The 25322-nt window shown below is 38.8% G+C and overlaps 1 protein-coding gene across 7 annotated transcripts in view; it reads right to left on the bottom strand.

Annotated features, from left to right (window-relative positions):
* The window catches only part of Efemp1 (EGF containing fibulin extracellular matrix protein 1), a 79193-nt gene that overhangs the window by 11615 nt on the left and 42256 nt on the right, over nucleotides 1–25322 (bottom strand). For 5 of the 7 annotated variants that reach the window (XM_008770457.4, XM_008770456.4, XM_063273282.1 and 2 more), the window contains 6 exons: nucleotides 11712–11834; nucleotides 8107–8226; nucleotides 7008–7127; nucleotides 5797–5916; nucleotides 1367–1490; nucleotides 1085–1280 (listed from right to left, as the gene is read on the bottom strand). In XM_008770457.4, coding sequence (XP_008768679.1) covers nucleotides 1085–1280; nucleotides 1367–1490; nucleotides 5797–5916; nucleotides 7008–7127; nucleotides 8107–8226; nucleotides 11712–11834 — 803 coding nt within the window. The remainder of the gene's footprint in view (nucleotides 1–1084; nucleotides 1281–1366; nucleotides 1491–5796; nucleotides 5917–7007; nucleotides 7128–8106; nucleotides 8227–11711; nucleotides 11835–25322) is intronic. The other 2 variants (XM_063273283.1, XM_039092117.2) reach the window with 1 other exon arrangement.

Here is a 25322-nt window from a genome sequence, read left to right as displayed (position 1 = left end):
CATAGAATTGCATTCAGGATGATATGTGGTATTACAGAGAATTGGTTGATTTAGTAGATTTCAAAACAAAAAAATTAGTTTAAATTTTATACTAATGTGAATTCATTAGGTTTTGAAATTTCTGACATTATAATTTCATTTTTAATGAAACAAAAGTTGATAGTTAATATTTTTGATTGACTCTCATTGTCTTATGAGAAGATATTACTACAAATTTTTGTAATGAAACAAGAATTGTATTTTTTCCACAACACACAGACTGGATATGTCCCACAAAAAATAAAGTCAACAAGGAACTCAGACCTACAATAAAAAAGCAGATACAAATAAAAATAAAATTTAAAGTGTCATGTTTGCTATAGAGAACAAACCATGCTGATACTTCATCCAATTGCATGTTGGTTAAGTTGGGAAGCTTTTATTTTCTTAAATAATGGATAAAAGTTCAAGCAGAAAGTAAGCGTTAAGAAGCTTTTTAAATGAACCTGTTGTGCTCTCATGGAGTTACTAAATTGTGTAAAACTCACATAGAGGCAAATAGAATGGCTCAAGTTTAAACTATCAGATATGTCAATGAAACCTATTCTTTTCTATTAGGAAAAATAAAAGTTATAGATTTTGAGTTGAATTTTTCTCTTCAGAAATTAATCATTTCTAATTTTCTGGTAAAGAAATGGCTGTTACTCTGGAGCAAGAAGGTAGTTAATATATCAAGGTACAGGATAAATATGTCAACATCAGAGCAATCTATAAACTTTATCATGAGAAAAGCTTTCAGAGTGTTTTCATCTGCGCAGTTGAACAGCATGAGTCTGCAGTCCCTGTTCGGAGTATGCTTGTGTTTGGGAACCGTACAAGCTTTGTTGGGTTCTATGGCCCAGAATCTGGATAGCTTTTAGGAGACTACTTAATCTTTCAGAATCTCACTCTTCTTTTAATATCTGACAGTATTACCACTTATACTCCAGACAGCTGGGCACAGGGCTTACACATGAAGCTCTGTAGGTTTTAGCTTAATCTCTACGTGAGTGCACACAGCAAATGGCCACGTTCTCAGCAGCTAGTGCTACCGAAGCATACTTACTCGTAGGTAGAACTCTCCATTTTCATTTCCAGATTTAATCCGAAAAGTATTAATGGTGTTTGCATAAATCGTTGTTGCCTGTATCTGGAAGATGTCTGATGGCACGGACCTGTCAGATCGGATGTTCATGTATTTGTAGACTATAGACTGGGGCACGTCTCGGCACATGGTGTTTGAGACCGGGCAAACGCATCGGCTGCAGGGGCAAACACAGAAGCAGTCACACGTTTGGCTCAGGAAGACCAGAAAATACTTATGTTTAGAGGTTCTAATGTCTCTTACTTTTCTGACGTTAGAACATAGGGATCTTGACATGGGTTTTGTGGGTAACAGCGGAAGCCACCATGGTAATTCCAGCACATTTCATCTTCTCGGCATTCATTGGTGGTCTCACATTCATTTATATCTGTAATCATGCATTAAACAGTTTACTGGCATAAGCAAATTGTATGAGTAGCAGATCTGGTTTGTATGGAAATGTATTGGGGGAAATCTGGACTGTGGTTAGTTTACTTTTATTTATTTTTATTTTTTTTCGGGGGAGGGTGCTAGGGTCTTGGAAGTCTCTTTGTAATCAAGCTGGTCTTGAGCTCAAAATTCTCCTGCCTTAGCCTCCTAAGATCTAAGATTACATGTGTATACCACCACACCTGGCTTGTTCAGTTTGCTCTTAGACACAAGACTGGATGTGGCCTAAGTTTACTGCATTTATATCAAAGGTACCACTGAGTCACTGAACTAAGACATGGCATCTCATTGTATTTCATCTCTCATCAGTTATATGACCGCTGAATTCAAACACAAACTACTGATCTTGCTTACATGAAAGTAAACGAAACACCAACAAAAATTCATCTCCTGTCACAAAGGAGCTGATAGCCTAGCTGAGAATACAGACATGACAAGAGTTCCAGATTAAACTGCAATTAAGAGGTAGGCAAGACAGAACAGGGGTATAGCTGATTGTGTGGGGAGGATTAGGGACCAGGACGGAAGAGGGGCGTCACATGTGAGTCTCCAAGGGTGTGTTTAGATGATTTCTCATGCATAGGAGGGGAAAGCATCCCAGGAGAGAGCAGCTGTCTGGGAAGCCTGGAAAAGAGGGAGGGAGGGAGGGTAACAGAGTGAAGGAAGGAGGAAGGGTAGGAGAGAGAGTTAGTTTTAGTAACAGCATACAACAGTGGTACTCTGGGAGGGGTTTCCTTCTCCACAGGATGCAGGGAAAATGTGAACTGTGCAAAGGTATTTTATGACTGTATGGAAGGAGAGGAGACTGGCAACAGTGGGAGGCAAATGAGGAAAAGGCAGCGTCTACTGAGCAGCCAGATGAGGGAAGAGTCTTGGGGACGAGCCGAGTGGTGGTTAGACCAGGCTAGACAGAGACCGATTCTAGATTCAGCTAATTGGACTCCCAGATGACATCTGAAGGACAAGTTTTTAAGGAGCAAACAGTATTACATGTTAATACCAGCAGTGTTTAATGTCCGTATTCTTACACAATTACAGCTCCTTTCCAGTAATTTACAGTAGTTTCCAGTAAATTACAGTAGTTTATCTTTTGTCTCATAGAAGCCTGTTCTGAATCATGCCTTCTACAAGAAACTATTTCCATTCCTTAATTTACCTTTCTTCAAGTGATTTTCCTAGTACTGCTTCAAGTCAGTTATGGGCTGGATGCTGGGATAGAAACCCTCTTGAGCTTTTATAACTGATATTGCCCGACTAGGGCTTTTGCTGCTTTCTGTTTTACTTTGTTGGTTTGCACTCCCCTGGCTTATAAACACCTGGTGGGAGGGCTACTGTAGCTACTCCTGAATTTTCATTGATGGATATTAACTTAATTCAGTCCTTTCTTATACAAGCTATGTGGAGAAGAGGGTGTCTTGGTTGGAATGGAGGGAAAACACGGGATAAGTTCAAGTTCATAAAATGGCAGAAGTAGCTTTATTGTGAGAATAAGTTTTAAAAATTTATTTATTTATTTATTTATTTATTTATTTATTTATTTATTTATTTGCATCCCTAAATGCTGCCCCCACTCCCAGTCCCCCTTGTGGGGTTCTTTCCTCCATCCCACTTCCCTTCACCTTTGAGAGAGTGTCTCACCCAGGTATCCCTCCACCCTGGGGCATCTATAGGATTAGGTGCATCTTCTTCTACTAAGGCCAGATGTGGCAACCCTCTGATACATATATGTTGTGTGTATATGTGGAGGGTCTCAGAGAAGCTTTTGTATGATCTTTGGTTGGTGGCTTACTGTGAGAATAATTTTATGCCTTGTCTTTGGACAAAAGCATTTCTATTAGCTTTCAGCTGGCTAAATTTTTCTAGAAAAATTTAGGACACTGGAAAAGCTACATAGTTTCTAAGAATAAGTTAAAGGAAGTATATTCTTGGCCTAACTGTGATTAAAGAAAAAAATACAAATTCCATGGAAGTCACTATTGACATATTTATTAAATATTTTCACTTTTTTTGTAAAGTGAAGGTGGCATTCCTTAGTATGAGGAATACTAAGACTGGTTTGTACTATAGAGACAGACAACAGCAAGAGGAAATCTGAGGCTATGACCTCAGATTCTTTAGTAACTTAGGATCTACAACAGCGATCTCATTCTGGAAAAAAATTTCAGGAAAAAAACATTTTAAAATATTCAACATGAGGGGCTGGAGAGATGGATCAGAGGTTAAGAGCACAGACTGCTCTTCCAGAGGTCCTGAGTTCAATTTCCAGCAACCATATGGTGACTCACAACCATCTATAATGGGATCTGATGCCTCTTCTGGTGTGTCTGAATATAATGTGTGTACTCATATACATAAGATAAATAAATCTTTAAAAAATATATTCAATATGTATGTGTGAGTAAGTATATCTTCCTTTGCCCCTCTCTAGATATATATGCACAGTGCTCTGATTTTTGTGAGCTCATAGTCACGAGAAAAATTTGAACTTCTCAGAAGAAGATAAGAATCCAAATATGTTTGATTTTACTTTGTTCTTATAAATTATGCTGAAGTAGGGTTTCAGTAAAGGAAAGCATTGCTTTAAATGTAAGTCTTTTTGACAAAAAGATACTTTGCTTCTGTGTGTCTTCAATACGACAACATTCATGAACTTACAATTTCAATACATTTTACCTTAAATTATAACAGAAATATTTCTGAAGATGAAACTGAGGCAAATAAGATCCTGTTATGCATCAACTTAAATCCAACTTTGCTGACTATCAAATCCACTTGTGATTAGAAACTTAGATATTTACTTGAATGATTTCAGGGGAATTGGTTAAACTATTTGACTTGCTAATATTTTCCTGCATGTAATATTCATTTCTCAATCAGGGTTCAGTGAAATCATTGGCATGCAATGTTTTCCCACAATTAACATTCACAGAGTTTCTAGTAACCTGGAAAGGGTTATAAAGATGTTCATTGTGCTACCAATGACATTCTGATTGTGCTTATACCTACTGGCTAGAGACTGTTCATCTACCACAAAGCCCCAGGTCTTGGATGTCCTGAGTTCGTAACTTCCTCCATGAAACTGTGATGTTAGTTTAAGAATCAACATGCCCTTGGTCTTGTTCTTGTAAAAATAAGCTCTTTCCTGTCCTTGTGTATATCTTTCTAATTTCAGGTAAAAAGGACTCTCTAGAGATTTGCTATTGCTCATTTACATTGCTAAGTAAATTCCATCAAAACATTGTGAACTGTAAATCATTTCATGTGTTCTTTTGGTTCATTTCCACACTTTCTCTTTTCAAAAGGGAGAGCCAAGGTTTAGAGAATTCTGTTTATTTGTTCAAGCTATACAGAGAGAATGCAGTAGAGTTAGATTCAAGTAAGTTTTCTGTCACTGAGTTCAGTCACAGTTTTTTTTTTCCCACTCTTTTCTGTAATGGGTTTATATTAGATTTTCTGGGATTATCTGGGGATTTTTGTCCATATTTGCCAATCTTCCCCCATTAATACAGCATTGACGATTAGGGGAGGAGGGTGCATACTTTGCCATCTTCCTGTCAGATTCAATTATATTTTGTAGAGAGCTCTTTCTTCTATCTATATGAAGATTCAAGGACCATCTGAGAAGTTATTTTGAAACTAGGCCCCTTGTTATTAGACATTATTAGATCAATACTTGCTTTTCTTGAGTTGTTCAAACATATTTTAATATCCATAAGGATGAGTTTTGGTTTTTTGACACCTAAAATTCTGCCTTATTTGGCTGGGAGTGATGACATATGCCTTTAGCACTTAGGAGACAGGCTGGAGCACTACAAATCTGAGACCAGCTTGAGTTACATAGCAAGATCCGCTATGTCCCTCTAAGTGTACAGAATTCATAAGTTTGATGTTTCAGAGACTTTGAGGGTTCTTCTTGCATTCGGGTCTAAATGCAAACCTCAGCAAAATATTTTAATGACTGATTTTTGGTAGATTATTTGAAGGTATAGTTCCCTACATTTTAAGATATTACAAGATATAAAATTTGTTTAAATTACATTTTTAGAAAGGAAGTTACTTTAAAGCTTGAAGAAAATCAGGGTTGTCATTGAGTCTCTCTTTCACAAAATGATCTGTTACCCTGTGAACCAGGAGCTCAAACTGTGCAGTCAAGGCGGGAAAATAAATGTCTGAATCCTGCAAGTCTCCTCACATTCCTCTCAGCTAGCTGCAGACACTTCACCTAATGAGAACAGCGAGCTTACCCTGACAGGTTCTGCTTCGCACCACTTGGTAACCCTGAGGACACATACATGAGAACTTCCCAGGTTCATTGACACATTGATACTGGCACAGGTAGCTTGAGGTTCTGCATTCATCGATGTCTGTAGAACCAGACAAAAGCATGGACATAGATCTGAGAAACTTTCCAAACAGTAAAAACGCTAACATAGAAGAAATGCAAGACTCTGAAATGCCAGGGCTAGCTGCTGCAGCAGCGTCTGCCCCCCTCTCTGCCTCCAAGCCTGCACAGGTTTTCTTACAGCAGTTTTCACTGAAGCTAAGTGGGATCATGCGAGACACAATTCACTTTGGTTCTGCAGACCTACTCAGGTAGCAGGTTTTTGTTTGTCTGTTCAGTAATGGTGGGACTCTGATGCTGAGCTCTCCTGAACTTTGAACTTTGAAGTTCCATCCCTGTGCTGTTTTGCAGAGCTGACATCTTGGTATGATATGTCCTCCTGGGGAAGAGTCACTTGCATTTCAGAATTAATGACAAATCCTATAGTTTGCTAAGCAAGGCAGAGGCAGCAGTTCTGAGCTGGTCCCTTATGGTTTTAAACCATAATTACCAGAATTACATGGTTTGAGATTTCTTTGGATGGATTATGACCTACATGGTACCAAATAATCCTGGTCAGACTTATGAGGGAGACATGAACATCAAATGTGGATGGTATCTTCTTTGTGATGCCTTAAGCACCCAGAATTATCCAAAATGAGTATATGTGCTGGATTGTGAAGGTAACCAACCCATTCCACTTAGTGTCTGTCTTTCTCCTCATTGTAAACTGCAATTAGGACTTTTTTAAACACATATTTAAGCCAGCTAGGGGCCAGGTCTCTTGGTCATTACCAAATTCTCAGCTCTTTGTAAACCCAAATGTGCAGATTCTGTCTTGGGAAATGTTGGTTGGGATCTGAGATTCTCAGTTTCTCACACGTTCCCAACAGAGGTTGCCACTGGGCACACTTTGAGAATAAAGGCATACTTAGCCTGTATCTTGTGTTCCAGCTACTTGACGCATCCCTTATCTTGTCTAGTAACAGACTCAAAAGTCAAGGTTTTCTCTGACCTGTTGTTATAAGATTTCAAGAACAGGATTTTGTTTTCGTCAGAAAATGATCAGGTAAGAGGATATTGATAAAGTTGTCAAAGGGCCCTTTGCTATAAGATACTTGGAGAGCGTGTTACCTTCACAGTTGAGTCTGTCACTGCTCAGTTCATATCCTTGGTTGCACTGACAGATGAATGAGCCAAGAATGTTGTAGCATTGCTGAGCGCACTGGTTGCTGGCATCACATTCATTTATATCTGCAAGGAAAGATTTTAAATCTACATATGTGTCTGTGTCTGTGTAGCTGGACAATTTTGAGCTCAGCCTTGCTCTTTTGTGCCTAGACCAACTGATGATAAGTAGTTCCCTCACTGTACAAACACAACGGAAAACATTCAGTTTCACAGTTGTTGGAACAACTTCAAAGGTCCATCACACATTTCTTTTAGAAGTACCACAACACATATTTTCTAGGAGTGATAGTTTGATATTTGATAAATCTACCCACAAAGAATTTAATGCTTCTCATAAACATATATTACAGCATCTATTTTCTTATATTGTTCAGATTCAAAATGCCAAGTCCATAAATGATTGTTATTAGACATTTGGACTCATATGGTCTCTCAGCATACAGTGGTAAAGAGTTATCTGGACTATTTATTACTTTTTAAATGGTTTCTGTTAAATTCTTTGACAATTATAGCATAAGCCTCTGAGACTCGTACAGAGTCTTGCTGTGTTCCAACACATAGAAAATACTTTGGAAAGGCATTTTCCCTTCCTGCACTAGATTCCTTCCAGATTGTGCCAGTCTTGCAATCATGTGTCAGCCATGACTCTGCACTCTGAAAGGGAAGAGCCATGTAAGGGTCATGTGCACTGTTAGTGGAAAATTTATTCATTTGAACTTCCAGCAACCCTTTGGCCTCCCCGGCACTCTAACACACACTGTTGACTAATTGAAGTTTGTGTATCTATATATCTATAGTTCCATTTTTTTGATCCACCCCAAGAGGACTGGAACCAAGGTTAAAATGTTTTCCATTCCCATATGTTGTGTTTTAAGAAACAGATTAGCTATTGTCTTTTCAGCTTTATTCCCCCCAGGGCAGCTGATGAAAACCAGTTCACGCAGGAGCACAGAATACCAGAAACAGTCCAGCAAGCCACGAGGCTTTCTTTTCCTGGAGGCAGAAGCTGGTCAGTCGAGATAGCAATTCTCATAAGACTTACCCACACAAGTGTAGTTGTTTGCTGCCAGCTGAAACCCGGGATTGCACTGACAGTAAAAGGAACCCGGGGTGTTCACACATCCTTGGTGGCAGTATGGGGGCACTGAGCACTCATCTATATCTAAGTAGGTGACACAGACACAGAACCAAGTTGTTAGCTGGGCGTAGTGGTACATGCCTTTAATTCCAGCATAGAGAAGGCAGTGATGGGTGGGTATCTAGAAATCTGAGGCTAGCCTGGTCTACAAAGGAAGTTCCATGATAGCCAGAGCTACATAGTGAAAACCTGTCTTGAAATAAGCAAAACCAAACCAAACTATCAAAAACAAAAACCAACCAAACAAAAAAACCAAACACACAACAACAAAAATATAACCAAGATGGTGTCTTAGCAAATTCTCAGTGGAGATAATGAAGAAACCACATCTCAGGAAGACCTTGAGTTAAAAATAACCTTCTGCTCTTCCTTCCTCAGTCTCTCTTGTTTACCCTTTCTCTTAAAATTAGGATATATGTGTTTTAAATATACTTTGTTCATTAGCAAGACATTAAGAACAAACACCAATGTCACACTCATGCCATCAGTAAATAAGGGACTTGAGATGTAAAGAGAGGAGAGTAATTAAAACCATTCCACACACACACATGAGGTCAACTTGGTGCATAAAAACTTAATTAAAATGAGGAAAAGAATGAAGGGATGCAGCACATAGTTAAGAGAGAAGAGATGTAGGTGGGATCAGCCGGTGACTGCTGCTTTGCTGTTTAAACATTTGTATCTTGATGTTCAGAGCGTGATAGGAAGGCCTGCCATGTGTGTCTTAGGAAGTTTTGAGAGTTTTTCAAATAAAAGAACATCATGAAAGGAAAGGATGCTACACAAGTGATCTTTTGAGAATGTCCTGATGTTTGGATGAAGTGTTCTATCGTGTGTCTTTTGATAAATATTTCCAACTATAAAATGTTCATCTAAGAACTTGCAGGGATATACTCTCTTAGAAGCATAATAAAATGTCGTTACTTCACAACTACACTCTGTGGTATCTCCAGCATAGCATGTGCACTGTAATAGGACGATTTTTCACAATTCAGCACATAAAGTGATATTATCTCATGATTTAAAAGACAAAGGATGAAACCGTGCTGCTGTTTTAGCAATAGTGTGCTCAAATGGCCTGAAGTGAAGTAAGTTTGAATCTCTGATCCGGCAATTTGCTGTCTTGGTTTCTGCAGCTTTCACTTCTTCTTCCGTGTGGTAGAAGGGCTGGAAAGTTTGCATGGTGCAGAGCAGACAATGTATCTGGGGCATAGCAGACATTGCAGTGGGAGGTATTAGTAGAAAGACGCAGACTGTTTTTCTTTTATGAGCACACTGAAACAACCAGTGAGAGGCTTCTGCATAGCCTTTTGTATCTGCTTCACGGCCCTCCCTTGGGGAGGCCACCTCTTTCATGCATATATGATAGCGTATGCTACCTTAGACTTTCTTGTAGCCTCTGTTGTTACTTAATATTGAGATAGTGTTTATTTGCTTCTCTGTCTCTCACTGTTGTCTGTGGCAAACAAGAGCTGCCCCTTTCCCTCGAGGTAGAGGTGAAGGATATTTGTCTGCTCACTGCCATATGCTTAATGCAGAGAACAAGGATTAGCAGTGTAAGTGGTCAATGACTTGTTTGAGACACAGAAACCTTACATTATTGCTTATAGTGCTTCTTGTATGGAATAGGCAGGTGCCACTATCATTAGTCATTATGTATGAGTGATGTTTTCTAATAGCACCTTCAGTGCAATGATTCTGTAAAGTTTGCCCAGTCTAGTATCTCAGCATCTAGAACTGTGCCTGGCACACAGCCAGCTCTCACTGCACATAGATGACTCAGTGGTGCCTGTCTCTTCAACTAGTACACATTTGTTTTACAGCATTGCTCTTGGCACCGAGGTTGTATAGTCTGCACATATATTCTGCATCTGTCTGTCATGCAATACAGGCATAAATTATGTTACTCTTCAGAGTTTAAATATCAATACTAGAAAGGTGTACAAGAGACAGAGAGAGCACTGAGTTGCTCAAAATGGACTGTTCATTGCAGTAGTCAATGGAGTGTAGGATCCATCCATAATGCATACAGAAACTCAGAGTGCGTGTTTAGCCATGGCAATTGAAACCAACACAACATTTTTATTATATTTCATCTTAACTTGATGAGGAAGGAGAGACTAATTAGATTTGAATAGAGCATGGCTTCTAGGGGAGGTGGCTCTGATGTAGGATTTGATAGTGGAAGAGGGTTTGGAGAGGAGTGAGTCATTGTTCTGCTATGAATCTGCATAGACATATGTACAGAATTATAACCACTGAGAAGAAGCTCTGGTGTAGCTACCTTTGGGAAGGAGGGTGTTGATGCAATGTAACTGATAAGAAAGTGCCTTTATGATCTACTGAACAAAGTGGATTACCTCTGTAGGCTAGGGCACGGTTGGCTCACACATGATCAGATAGGAATCTGGAAGAGCCAGCCAGGGTCCAGGAGGACGTTAGCACTGCCATACTTGTGTCAACAGCTTACGTTCTCAGGTGGAAGTTGGTGCTGACTGCCTGTCCCCAAACCCTCACTTTTTCCTAAGAGAAAATCTGGCCTTTGCACTGGTCTGTGGTAAGAGGTTAGGTATGTAAACAGATGGGCAAAGGGAGCCAATCACAGTTTCATATCTTCTGCTGAGGCTCTTGATTGAGCCACAGTTCTGTTTTACTTCAGTGCATGCCAGCTGGCCTCCTCAAACCGTATTCTTCTATTGATTCAGAATGCATACAGGTCAGCAACCACATGTACTATATACCGTGTGAGGACTGTGGCAGCAACAGTGACACAAGCTGATATGGCCCCAGACCTCAGGGAGGGGCATTTGCATTTGGGGGTTGCATATCAAATATCTTGCATGTCAGATATTTACATTATGATTCATAACAGTAGCAAAAGTACAGTTATGAAGTAGAAAAAGTAGTTTTATGGTTGGGAGTCACCACAACATGAGGAATTGTATTAAAGGGCTGCAGCATTAGGAAGGGTGAGGATCTCTGTTTTAGATTCTGTTAACTTTACTGCCTGATGATTCCAGCCAGCCGAATAGCACAAGATCATACATTTCATGAGCACTGCCATCCTTGAGCTAGCTCCTGAGTTGGGACTAATGCTATCTCAACAGGACAAATGAACAAGGTGCACTTAAGTAATCATGGACTCAGACGACTTAATGGTACAGGGGACATTTGACCTCAGCATTTGTTACATGTACCATGTTCTGCTGTGCAGTAGAAAATGAAGCTTCCATCACCAGTATGAGAGTGGCACAATTCCTAATTTAAAATGTAGTTCTTAGTTGTCTATATGGTTCCATTCAGACCAGATTTTTGCTTTCATTTAGTCTACAGAACTTTAGCATTCAGTACAGTTTCAACCTTAAAGTTCCTCTTGCTATGAGGAACTATGTTGGTATTCGTTAGAAGAGGAAGACATGTTATATCATTGTTCAATCAAGTAGGAGGACTTTGCTTGATGCTAAAACATTCGCAAGACAAAATTCTTAATATTGGACTGAGGGACTTACCCACACACTGTTCGCCTCGCTTCTGATACCCAGGAAGACAGTGGCATGTGAAGGAACCACGTAAATTGATGCACACTTGGTCCAATCTACAATTGTGGGTCCCTGAGGTGCACTCATCAATGTCTGGGAAAGACATGCAACAGAGAAAGAGTTCTAGTTGCTTGTGAAGACATGGAGGTGCTCTTTATTTTTGTTTCAGTTTTCTTTAACTGAATTTTACTTTATTCTTAAAAAGTATTATCGTACATTATATTAGAGATATTTAAAATGAAAAAGATACTTCAAATGCCTATAAAATAATTTCAGAGCTTCCAGAGTGTATACCTGAGATTTAAGAGATGCTAACAATTTTCACATCTCTCTGGCACCTTTAGCTGCCTTCAGCTACACCAAAGTCTTTTTCCTTATAGCTATCACCCATCACTTTATGAGTAGGCACGGGGCCTTTCCCAAGAGAGTTTTTTAATACATTCGTTAGACAGGGATAGACCTATGATAATAAACAACAGCTACTTGGGAGGATCTCCAATTTAAGTTTTTCCTGAGCTGCAGAGGAAGTTCAAGCCTAGTCTTAGTAGTATCTCGAAAGTAGAAGTAAAATGGGAATAGCAGCACGCATGCATAATGTTTTTATTATGAACCTCAAAATGAAAAGCATCAATCGGATCATATTCTTCTAGGAGAGATACATTTGTGTAAGTTAAAAATGCATATTTCGAAGCCCTGGGTCCTGCTAAGACTGAACCCCCAGTGAACTAGATTGTTGGGGGGGAGGGCAGCAATGGGGGGAGGATGGGGAGGGGAACACCCATAAAGAAGGGGAGGGGGAGGGATTAGGGGGATGTTTGCCCAGAAACCGGGAAAGGGAATAACACTTGAAATGTATATAAGAAATACTCAAGTTAATAATAAAAAAATGCATATTTCCCAAGACATTTTACTTTTAGGAGTAATTGCTACATGTGTCTTCTGTTGGAGGCAAGTTCTAGAAAAGAGGGTTAAAAGCATCACAAAATGTGCACTTTCTAGATGATCAATTCATTCTGCATGGAACCAAGGAAGACTTTCTAAGAACAGAGAAGAGGCATCTTAGATCCTTACTGTGGGAGACCAGGGAAGTGGGTCAGTAATCAATTAAAATAAGAGCCTCCAGCAACAAGAATTAACTATGCCTTCTGTTACCATCTAAAGCAGAGAATGCTCTTTGTGTAATTTTCCTTTTATGTGATTTTAAGGAGAATTGAATTGTTCCACTTAGGCTAAGCAATGCCACAAGGTAAGCAGTTGATTTTATAGTAAGGTTATTCTGAGATAACCATTCTACTTGTCTGGGCATACAAGTAATAAGAAGATCCATTCTTTCAAAAAGAAGAGGGGAAGAGCACGAGAATACTCAGATATAGTACAGCTGTTCACTGGACAATAACCTAGTAAGACTTTCTTTGACCTGTAATTCTTTGAACCTGATTTTAAACTTTTAACTAAGGATTTTGTTGTTGTTCTGAAACAACAATGGTGTATTAACACTATTACTGCAATGCTAATTTCCAATTTACCACAAAGTGACCTTTCTAGGTGCAAGGCCCTGGAGCAGCAACCCTGCTGGGAAGTTACTGCTGCCTTTCATGCCTCATTATTTTCTCAAATGCACTTGATGAAAACCTTTCTACTGGGGATTCTTTGGAGCTTTATAACTCGCTAGTGCAGAAATGACAGCAGAATTCCTATTGTTTTATGTCAGGAACATTTGCCAACATTTGCAGTGATAACAGCCCTGAGAGATACAACCCTGATAGATTCAGCTGAGGCGCTGGCTGGAGATCAAGGACTTGGGCTGCTTGGCACTGATGCAGGAGGCCTGGCCAGTGACCGAGGCTTTTCTTTTTGCAACCACTTTATGCACACTGCCTCCACCCAATCATGTTCCTGCAATTTCCTTCCTACTTTCCCATCATTTGTTTGGAGGGTTTTTGATAAACAGACTAATATTTCCACTGGGATCAATTTATCACTAAATAGGGTTTGAGCATACAAACCTGCACAGCTCCTTCCTAAAAGTCTGCTCTATTTAGCTTCTAAAAGGAATTATTTAACAAAAATATTTGGTGAGTTACAGTAATTTAATAAAAGCAGAGCCCCAAATTCTACCACTACTGCCACTCCAACTACATTGTTTTCTCTTCTTTACCTAAAGCAAAAGAAAGCTGAGATGGGATGCACCGCCACCACTAGTAAGTGGCCATTAACCGGTGAGAGACACTTTCTGCTCACCAGAACTTATAAATGCTAAAAGCAGCTTCATCTACCTTTCTGTTTATAGCTGGTCTGACTACAGTATAGACTAGTCATTCTCCGGAGCCCCCACATTTAGCAGGTTGTTTACTGTATAAGAATATCAACGGACTGAATGTCCGTGTGCTGTCTTTACTTACAGTATCTATTTAAATGCCACAATTTTGAAGACCCATTATTGCTAGTTTATACACCCACACAAAGTCATATTAAGACACTATATATCTATAAACTCTATAAACTCTCTTGTGCACCTTTTCTACTTACATGTGCTTCTCTTTCTATTATCAGAAGGTGCGGTGTGAGCCGTTGCTCACTAAGCTACTGCAGCACAGTCATTGCCTTTGCCTAGGTAAAATTAATTTCCTACATCTGTGTGGGCAATGCCTTGCTTTATTTGACAGGAAAATGACGCAGGTCAGCCATGTTTTCTTGAGAATCTAGGAACAAGTACTCTGGGGAAAGGATTTTTTGTTTTTGTTTTTAATTATCTATTATTTGTTCTTGACAGTTAAGCTCATTTTTTTCCTGCTTCCTGTAGTGCACGAAATGGAATGAGTTTTCAGTAAATGTTTACCCAAATAATGGATGAATGAATCATTACTGTTTCCTAGGAATTGGTTTTCAGAGTTCACAGAGAGTGGGACCAGTGTTTTAGATTATGAAAGTAAAACTCACAAGCCAGAATAAAAGGTAAGGCCTGAGGAGAACAGCAGAATCAACAATTTGCCTCTGACTGGGAACAAGGTAGAGCAGTTAACCAAGTCACAGGAGTTTCATGAACTGACTGCCTCACTCAGAGTGAGCAGAAGCTTTGCAGAGGGGGCAGGTTCTGAGGGGCAATTTGAAGGTGACAAGCTGGTGGGGGGAGAAAGCTGACTCTTAGAAGCCAGGCCCCACAGAAAGAGACCCAGGGACTGCAGAGAATGGCAAGAGTTCTGAAGTCAGCATGGCTCCAGGGGATGTATGTGAGAAACCTGGTGTTGTGTTTAGCAAACTCTGCTCATAAATTAGCAAAATTCAAAGATTTGAATGTAAAATTAGAGGGTTTGTATTGAACACCATAGCAAATATCTCTTAAAGAATGGACTTCCTAAAATCCTACAACACTTTTAATCACTCTGAAGTATTGATAATAGCTAAGGGCATTATTTAGTGATTTTCATACACACACACACACACACACACACACACACACACACACACACGTCTACATCTCCTTCTTTGTGGTTTATAAAATTGTAGCTCTCCCTCTTCTTGATGCTTTAAATAATCCAGTATAATAATCTTTGGTGAGTTCTCTATCAGGCTGGCCCCCAGTCAGTGGCCCTGCAAATCTGATATTGTTGCATAGCTAATATAGGGATGGTGTCCATTCACTGGTGTCCCTTAGGCTCTTGCTTAGGCCTTTAGGTCTTTGTTCTCTGGGTTTGGCTCCTTCCCTGTATTCTGACTCATAGTTTCCAAATCCCTGACTCATGCTTCCCCCTTTCTCTTATGCAACATTTTAATCTCTGCAATGTTCTTTCCATAATTTGATAACTTACCACGACATGGAGTCACTTCATTGTGCTTTATGGGCAAGGGTAACCTGCAGTTTGAGAGCTCAGTAGTACCATTTCAGGTCACTGGGTTTGTGCTGCTTTAGTTTAAGAAATGACTCCCAACTACTTTTGAAGAAGGCACTGTAGGCTATCAGTAAACACACAAAAAGGAGGAAGGGAGTCAGTAAATCTTTTCAGTAAGAGGAGTTGATTGGATAAGGGCTTTAAGAATTTGGAGGATTGGTTTTATTTTCAACATTATCCTAGAAGATAGGAAAATCTCCACAAGATCTGAGGACATTGTGTTTCCTCTCTGCTTTATTAAAAGTGGCTACTTGTAATTACAATCTTGGTAAGCCATTAGATGATTGAAATCTACCCAGAGGAAATGAATAATACAGCTTTCTATAGATATTTCTTAAAATCTTAAAATAGATTGGCATAAAGTACACACATGCTTTGCTATATGGGAAGATATTATTGAAGAAGTTGGATTCAGAAAGGTCTGACTTACTCCAAGGAGTTTCATGAAACAGATGGTCCTAGGACCTGCAGTTAACATGTGAGAAGGGAGTATTGTACAGATGTAGAGTCAGCTTCCTGGTGTTACTAAAACCTGAGGGAGGTTCAGCTCCATCCAAGGTTTCCTTTTTCCTTCTGTAATTTAGTTGGTCAGAGACTTCTCACTTAGGAGTTGTGGAGAGCAAAGGGTGTTCTACCGTCACATATATTTTAATTCTTTCCTCAGGATTAGAGAAAAATTATGTTAATTATGTCATAATTGGGTTCTTCCCTGGGTTTCTTCTGCTTAAAGACTCTTAAGTTTCTAGCTTTCTGTGTTTTCTGTTTCCTTTCCCAATTTTTAGTCAGTTATCAACAGTTTTTGTCAAAGATTTTCTGGTTCCCTTTTGCTTCGTTTATAGAGCTAGGATCAGATTTATTTGGGCAAAATGCCCAGTTCCAGTTAGCTTTTTACCCTTCTGGAAATCTCAGCTAGAATTTACCCGAGGAAAGCAATTCTAGTAGAGAAAAAAAGATATTTACTGATAGAGGAGAACTGTCATCGTTATGGCCAGAGTAGATTTATAGTTCTAGATTCTTATCAATTCTGGCAAAACATAGGTAACAAATTGGTGTGCCTTAAATGATAAACAAAAACATCATCAAAATCAGCTTTTTGCCCTCTTGATGGTTCAGTCTTTGTTTTAGAAGGTGACCAAACTTAGTGACCTGTAGAACTTTGTGATATATTGTTTCTATGTTGAAAAGAACACGATACATGTATTGGGGCTGATCCTTCAACAGTGGGATGGATTTTCACTGAAGACAGACCCTTGCTCACCAACATGTGCATGGAATAAGAGATTTCATGTACAAGCTGATTAGATGGGGTTCAGCATATCATTAATAAATGGGGGAAGAAAACCAACTGGTTCACATGAATGTTGAATCTGTTTTATCTGTAAAACTCACAAAGCAAATGTATTCATTGAGTCACAGGCTGAAATGGAAGAGTAGCGAGAAAACAAAGGCTCTCATGTTCATTCTTTAGTGCCCTTTGTACACTGGCAAAGTGCAGCAAACCACACCCAGAGCATTAAAGCAACATTTTCTACAGATAAATTTTGCAATACTGAGGTATTTTCAGGCCTGTGTGTGAATGTATCATTGCCAGATAAGCTCTTTTATTTTTTTCTCAAACATAATTACTCACCAAATATGTTTGGGGAAAGATGCCCTAGAATAGGGGATTCTGTGCCCATTGATCCAAATGTAACATTGGGGAGCATAACTATTTTGAAATAAGCAATGCTATCAGTCTTTGCTTTTGGGTAGCTCAGTACTAGGAATAAAAATCCTCTTGTGTGACAACTCAAGTTTATCTATACAGGTCGGTTATCTGTTTAAAAACGGATATTCTTTGGGAGTGATTATGATCCTATCTATGACGTGATATGTTTATATTCAGTTGTGTTTTGCTAGTGTCTCCAACTGGATATAAACACATCATATCATAGATAGGCCCCCAAGTCAAACTCTGGAGAGCAATAAGCTGAATGGAGATCAACTCCACTTCCTGAGCCTACTGAATCCACCATGAGCAATGTGACTTGAGTTTTGGTCTCCTTCCTGGAGGCCTTACAGCTGGGATTACTCGGTTCCCCCAACCAAAAGCACACACATTCCTGGCTTATTCCTTCAGGTAAACCATCACTTGGAGTCACACAGCTTCTGGTTATGGCAATGCCAGTAATAACAAGCATGGCCTTGTGACCTCCTAATTATATGAGACCAGTTGCATTCTTGTTCATTCAACATTAAGTAGATTTTGTTCCTGCTAAGCACACTACCAAATGGTGAATGTAACTTGGCATTATGTCTCCAACTCATTAAAAGCCTAACATTTGCTTTTTAAAAGTTCTCATTTGTGACTCTTGTTTTCAGAGCATGATACCTTATTGATTATACTTTCCTGACCACTTCATTAGATATATTTATACACAGTATTCCTTATATATTTTTCTGACTTTCAAATGTAACTAAGGTAAAGTGCTTTCAAAAGTGCTAAGGTAAAGAGTTAGGGGTTCTAGACTCAAAAATATTGCAACTACTTCTCTGTATTTCTTGTATAAATTCAGAATTCTTCAGAATAAAGAGTAGTAGAGGATAGATATGTGGGTAAATTGAAGTGGATAATGGTTGTAGAAAATAATAGTTAGTTTTTCAGAGGCATAAGATGTTTAAAAGTAAAATATACAGAATGTATGTGGCTTATAAGATATTTAAAATAGATGGATGGAGAGTATGGGGAGATGGCTCAGGGGAGAAATTTCTTGTTAGGAAGGCGTGAGAACCAGAGCTTGGGTCCCTGGATTAAAGCCAGATTAAAGCCAGATTAAAGTAGTAGTCATACCTGTCCTCTCAGTGGGACTGTGGTAAGCTGAGATACAGAGACAGGAGAAGTCCCCGAAGCTCAGGAGCCAGCCAGTCTGACTTTCACTGTGGTAAGCAACATGAAATCCTCAAAGCAGAAGGAAGACAAAGACTGACGTCTGAGATCTTCCATGCTTGGGGGGAAGACTCACACATACGGATACCAACACACATGAACACACACACATACCGTATATATTTAAAATATTTTAAAATGGATGTGGATTGGCAATAGGGTAGGTGGAACCCAAATATTTTTCTTCTGTATTTTAAGATATGTTCACTGTTTCAGAAAGGTTAAAACTTCCAATTTACTTTGAATTTTGATAAGTCAGGATGCATATTTAAACAATCTCCAGGAGAAACATAAAGGCACAGTAATAACATGAAACTTGGGATTGATTGATGGGAAAATAGAACATAGAAAATACTGTGTCAATTAAAGAGAAGGCAAAAAAGAGAAAAAAGATAAGTTGATATGTGCAAGAGCTGTAGACAGCAGATAGTAGGACAGTTGTCTGAGTTTTACATGTATTTGTAGGTACAATGAATAGAAAAACAACAACAATTGAGCAGATAGACGGTTCAGTAGTAAAAAAGGTTTGCTTTGAAAGCTGCTGAGATGAGTTCAATTTCTAGAACCACCTAGAGGTGGAAGAGAGAACCGAGCTTACAGTGTTTACATCATGTTGCTCATACTATACACATACAATAATAGAAACAATAAAATGATTTTAAAATTGTCAGTTAATTAAAGAACATGAGAACACTGTTCAATTAATACAATTTAACTGTAAGGGTATGGATATTAAAACAAGAGACATAAAATGTACTATACAAATAATAGCAAAAAAAGTTTAGCTTTGTAATTTTAATATTGGATGAAATTGACCTTAAAGGGAAAACTCACTAAGGAATAAATTGGAAATAGTACTAACAACAAAGTTTTAGAGAAATATGGAAACTGTCTTAAATGAATTTAATCATAAATAAAGTAAAAGATTAGGGTAAAAAAATAACAAAACATAATATTGGTAAGATTTTAGTATACTTCTCTCAGAAAATGAAAGAGTCAACAAAAATTATTCAGAAATGAAGAGAAAGCAAGAGTAACATGACTAAAACTTTTAAAAACGAATACTGTTGTATGGAATACAAAGCCTTTTTATGTACTTTGAGAACATTAAAAGAAAGTAGTCATGAATGAGTCTAAATTAATTTCTAAGAGATTTAATATAGAGACTACGTTTCCCAGTGGGAATAGCTAAGTGGTGAGCACTGACGGCACACGCTGTTCTCAAACTACCACAGAGAAGAAGCTGAAACAAAAGACAAGGACCACAGCAGCAAAACTAGAACAGCTCTTGTTTTGGAAAAGAGGGGGCCATTTCTAACCCTCTCGGGTCTTAGAGAAAGTAGTGAAAGTGACAGTGGAGACTACTGCAAGCTGAATGACGTCCAAAGCTGTGAGAACCAGCAGTCCACCTCCAAACCAGCCCCCACTGCTCTTTAGTTTTTTCTCTGTGCTCAACCCATAAGAGTCACAGTTGGCTCAGAGTAGACTTTAGCATTTGAAAGGCCATTTAGAGGAAAGAAGATACTATTTGGACCATACCACTTCCAAAGACTGAGTTAAAAGTAGTGAGAAGAAATTTAAGGAAGCTAGAGTTTAGTTTAGCATTCAAGAAAAAGGTGGTACAGTTATTCGATGCCTTGACGTATGTGGAAGTAATGAATTTCCCATCTCTGGTGTGTTGCGGTAAATATTAATAAAGAATCTCTACCATCCTGCGCTATGGCTGGCACTGGTGGGCCACGAGCTAAGCTCCCAATCTCCATCCCATGTTGCAGACAGCTCCTCTCTGAGATCCATCTAGTTTCCAAGGCGGGTCGATGGCATGCCAGTTTCAAACAGACATCACCTTTCTTGCGGCTCTTCTCTTGCTTCGGATTCTGCTCACATTCCCTGCATCTGCTCCCCGTGGTTATAGACTCAACTCCCAGTAACCCATTAAAATCAAAACTCAGTAAGCTTGTAATTTAGCAATCAGATTCATATCAGTAAATTCAAACTCCACTAAACGTCTACACAATAAACTCACAACCAATTGATAATGATATAAACTACCCACCTAGATTAGACAAGTCCTATAAAAACCCATCCCTTAAGAAACATTCATAACTACCTGTGGCCGTTTAAGGGCCATGCCAATATTGTCGTCCTTCTCTGCCTCCAAATTGGTTCTTTTTTTCTCTTTCTCTCTCTCCCACCTTACAAAAACTCTGTCCCCGCCTTACTTTTTCACTGCCCAAATACAGGCCTTGGTTTATCTTGTCCTTGCCCTCACCTGCATAAAGACAACAATCATGCAAATGTTGCAATGGAGATAACTTTTTAATCTTGTTGGTGGGTCTCCTTGTATTGTGAAAATAACTTTTCCTTTAAGCTTAACAAAAAATATGGAAAAATGAACACTGCCTTTATCTCAGTTGTAATGTATAAGATTTCAGCAGGACTAAGCATTCACACATTAACTCATTCATTACCTCATATCACATATATGTGTGTCTTTGTATAGTTGAGAAGTTAACATCTGTCATTTATCCTGTGACATCTGACAAACTTAATAAAACATACCAAGGAACATTATTGTCTCACAGCCCTGTTTTCTCCTTGAGCAGAAAAGCAGTTCGTGTGTCTTAGACATTTTGCTCTCTGTCAGGTACTAAGGCTTTCTCAGAAAGGAGGACTCTTTATTCTTTATGATGTCAAGGCATGAGATTACTTAGTGATCAAAATATTAAACGTGAGCAACTCCCAACTTTTATTTCACAAAGGACCATTCAACTATTACCATTTTCCCTGAGTTACCATTCTATATACTTACATTTAATTTTCCAATAAATTGTATTGACATAGGTTGTGGGATCCCTCCCCTCTTTGTGTCAAAATGCTGTGACTGTACTGAAAGTTTGAGCAACTTTTAAGTACCAATTGAAAGAGTGTAAAGGCAATATGGGACAAGGGAAAATTCTGTTCAATAAAGCTGCTGACCCTGTGGGAATTCTGAGTTTAAAGATTTCTGCCAACCAACATATAAAATGATCTTTGAACTTTTTAATAAACCGGAGGCCTTTCATCTATATCTCCTTGTTGGGAGTAGTGAGTTTTCTAGTATGTATTATTCGCTGAGCTATCTTTCAATTCTGAAATAGTGGTTTCTTTGATAAGTTCTTGGGTACTGTTTCCCAGCTCTAATCTCATCTCCCCTCTCTAAAGACCAATGTTGGCTTCAGGAGAACTCTGAAACACTTGTTCTTGCTTCACTGGGCTCAGGGTCGTAGCTCTTTTTTCCCTCTTCTCTCCTTCTTCATTTCTCATCGGACTTTCTCCCTCTTTTCTATAATGGATTGAATCAAAGGGGAGTCTGAAATGAACCCGGTCTTTCTAGGGAAGAGAGATGAGTTGTTAAATAACGAGCCTTTGATGTTTAAATGCACTACTGTACACTGGAGACGTTACCTATTTGCCAGGACTTTAGAGTAGCTGAATGTATGCTTGACAATGTAAACTGGAGAAAATCTCCTGGGGAGACATGTACCATACAGGATTTCTCAGTTGGCAAAGTACAAAGACAGATGGAGCTATGCCAGTCACGTGGTAGACGTGTTAAAGGTAGATGCTAAGTAATCCAGGATCTGAGGGAATTTCTTGGCATGAGTAAACACAGTTGAAAAGAAACCTGTGTGTTTTTGGCTCTCTTACTTTAGTAGTTGCTGTATGTGGCACATATATATAGTATACATATTACACAAATATGAAAGAAAATGGAAAATCTGAGCAATTCATATTGTTAATTTAAGAATTACCTTAGGATTATTTCACCCTAGGAATGTCATACTTTATTTGTGGAAACTGTTAAATGATCGTTGTTGGCTTCAGGCACACATGTGGTTAATGTAAATGATGGTGAGGCTGCCAGAAAGGTATGTGGAGGTCCCCTGTCAGTGACTGTCAGTCACTGATTTCTTTATTGTTTGAAGTAGAGTAGCCAAGTTGCTCTCTCAGTGCTAGTATTTTAAGTCCTAAATTCTCTTATTTGAGATGGCATTTTATCACAGTTGCTTAGAACAAAATGCTTATGTATAACTCACATAAATAAAGTTCAAAGGAGCAACTGTCTAAAGTTTAAGAATTGCAGAATAACTTTTTTCCAATGTAGCTCATTGTCAGAAATATGATTGAGACAGAAGAGTGAGGATTACAGTTTCCTCTTCCTTTTGTGTGTATGTGTGTTATGCATGTATGTTCTATGTATGTACACACGTTCATATAGGTGAATACATCCATGTGTGTAGGTATGCTCACCAATACATGTACCTATAGAGGCTGAGGGTCAATGTTATATGCCACTCCCTGCCCCGTCTCTCTCTATTTTTTGAGACATGGTCTCTCACTGAACCTGGAGTTCCCCATTTCAGCTAGATTGGCTGGCCAAGAGAAACCCATGGGATCTGTTTCCCCTTGTGCAGAGTACTGGGGTGCTTCTGACTGGAATCTGAGTGCTTGGGATCTAACCTCATGCAGCAAGCACTCACTGCATCATGTCATCACCCCAGACCAAGGCCATGAGGTTTACAATCCCACCGGTCTCAAATCTAAACAGAGTTACAGTATTATTTTGTATCCTCAAAAACTTATTTGACCTTTCCAAGTCTCATTGCCACATCTACCAAGAAGAGATAATACCAATTTCATAATCTTATTTTGAAAATTAATTGAAATAATAGTTAAAAATAATACTAAATCTCTTTCTATACAAAGATTAAAAGTTGACAGTGGATCAAGGATATAGATTGAAGGGAATCTGCAAGTATCATGATTTCTAACAATTTTCACACTAAATTGCACATAATTAAACATCCTATTTTCATTTTATTGCATATTCATGTTTTGAATATGGCCCACCATAGCTGAAGCCTGATCAGGAGGACCAGCAATCCCTCCATGACATTCTCTCCTTTTGACATATTCCAGATGAATGGGTACAAGAATGGCTAAAGTTAGACTTTCTCATATTTATTTCTCATTGAGGAAACTGGAATTCATAGCTATATGACAATGAGGTATTAGTATTTATAAAGAGCTGCATAGCAGACAATGCCAAGCAGAGCTCTGGATAGTACTGAAATATATCAAAGACAGTACTATCATATGTGTACGTTCCAGCTATTAAAAAGATAAAAAAATAGAAATATGAGTGGTAACTTTTATTTATTTAATTATGTTAAGGAAATTATAGTCTCTGTCTTCCAAGGCAGTCACAAAATTATAACTCAGAACTAGAGGATAAATGAAAAATACATTCCAATAACACTAAAATATCTACATATAAAAGCAAGGTGAGGTTTTTGTATTTTTCCCCCTAAGGAAAATGAATGGTTTAGATTTGCGGGCTAAGTCTCCAAAGAGGAGTTTCAAAACAACCATAGTATAAAGCATTTGGGCCAGCACACAGGGTGGTTTGACTGACAGCTGATTTCAGGTTCTGAGATGTTTACAGGTAACAGACAAACGTCACGACACTAAGAAGTCCAAGAAGTACTTTTTGGGAAAGTTAATTTTTGTTTGCTTTTGGACACCAATGTGAGGAGATTCACTTGCATTCATGTATCTTGTCTTGTTCCCATATTAAAGATGCAAGTAAGAGAACTGAAGGTGACTAGCCCTACATTTCAGTTTAACATTTGTTTTTTCCCATTACTTTTGAGATCACTGCTCTAATTAGAAGGCTCTGACTGACTTCCTCCGTGAGGGCGATGACAGGCATGGGTACCTCTTCTTGGACAGCTGTTTGTAGTTGCCTTTCCCTTGCCCACATTCCCCTGCTATCTTCACCTTCCTAGTGAGGCTAAAGCTGCCAGGCCTTCTCGGATCCCCAGGCCTGGCTCTGACTATGTATTTAAATAGTGAAAAGGTTTCGATAGTTCTGCACAATTGCCCCAAACCTTCAGAGACATTTTGGGTGGCTCCCTGTGTAAAATGGCTCAGCAGTGCATCTTACACAACTCTCCATACCACCCATGGTCAGCCATGTGTAATACGCTCTTGCCTATCTCTGTCAGCGGGCCTTCCTCCAGCCCTCTACCTCACCAGGATAAAGTCCACTTCAGGGTCAGCTCCTGTCAACCTTCCTTATGCTTCTTTTCTAAGATTCCTTTGACCAATGTGACATCCTCGTTGTTTAACTGGCCTTGGATAGGTGGAGCCATAACCTTTCTTCTTAAGATAGAGCAGTCATGATCTTGAACTACTTTGGTGAAGCTCTTACTGACTGTTCTTCACGTCATTTTTAATTAAAGCCATAGTAAGGAAGAAGAGGCAATTGGCTCATGGCACCTTATCTTGCCTAAGCCTCTACATTAGTTTTATGTTGACCAATAAACTCTGGCAATGTCCATTAGGTAACTTTGGCTTTATAGCCCCAGGCACCTACCAGTGACATGTAATTTTATAGCCTCCACAAGTTGAAACTAGCAATTATGCTCTCCACTGGATTTGATGTACTCATCCTAATATTTTTATAATATGAACAAATGAAGAGAAACAATGCTTAATGTTTTCATTGTACTTTATAGTTAACTGGTATCTGTGATAAATGGTTCCATTTTGCATAATTAAAGAATAATGTTGTAACCAAGTAAAGTGGTTACAACCTGGTGTATGTGAAATGTGTGTTTCAGATCTGTTTTCGAATCAGTGTTTTAGTCAGTTTTACTGCAAGCTTTAACAAAGCAGACTTCAAGTAGTAAAAACTTCTTCAGGAACTACAGCTGGGGT

The sequence above is a fragment of the Rattus norvegicus genome, chromosome 14, assembly GCF_036323735.1.
Source record: "Rattus norvegicus strain BN/NHsdMcwi chromosome 14, GRCr8, whole genome shotgun sequence".
In the NCBI taxonomy this organism is placed as follows: Eukaryota; Metazoa; Chordata; class Mammalia; order Rodentia; family Muridae; genus Rattus; species Rattus norvegicus.
Note: the sequence above shows the minus strand (reverse complement) of the source record. Positions and strands in the feature narration are given on the sequence as shown.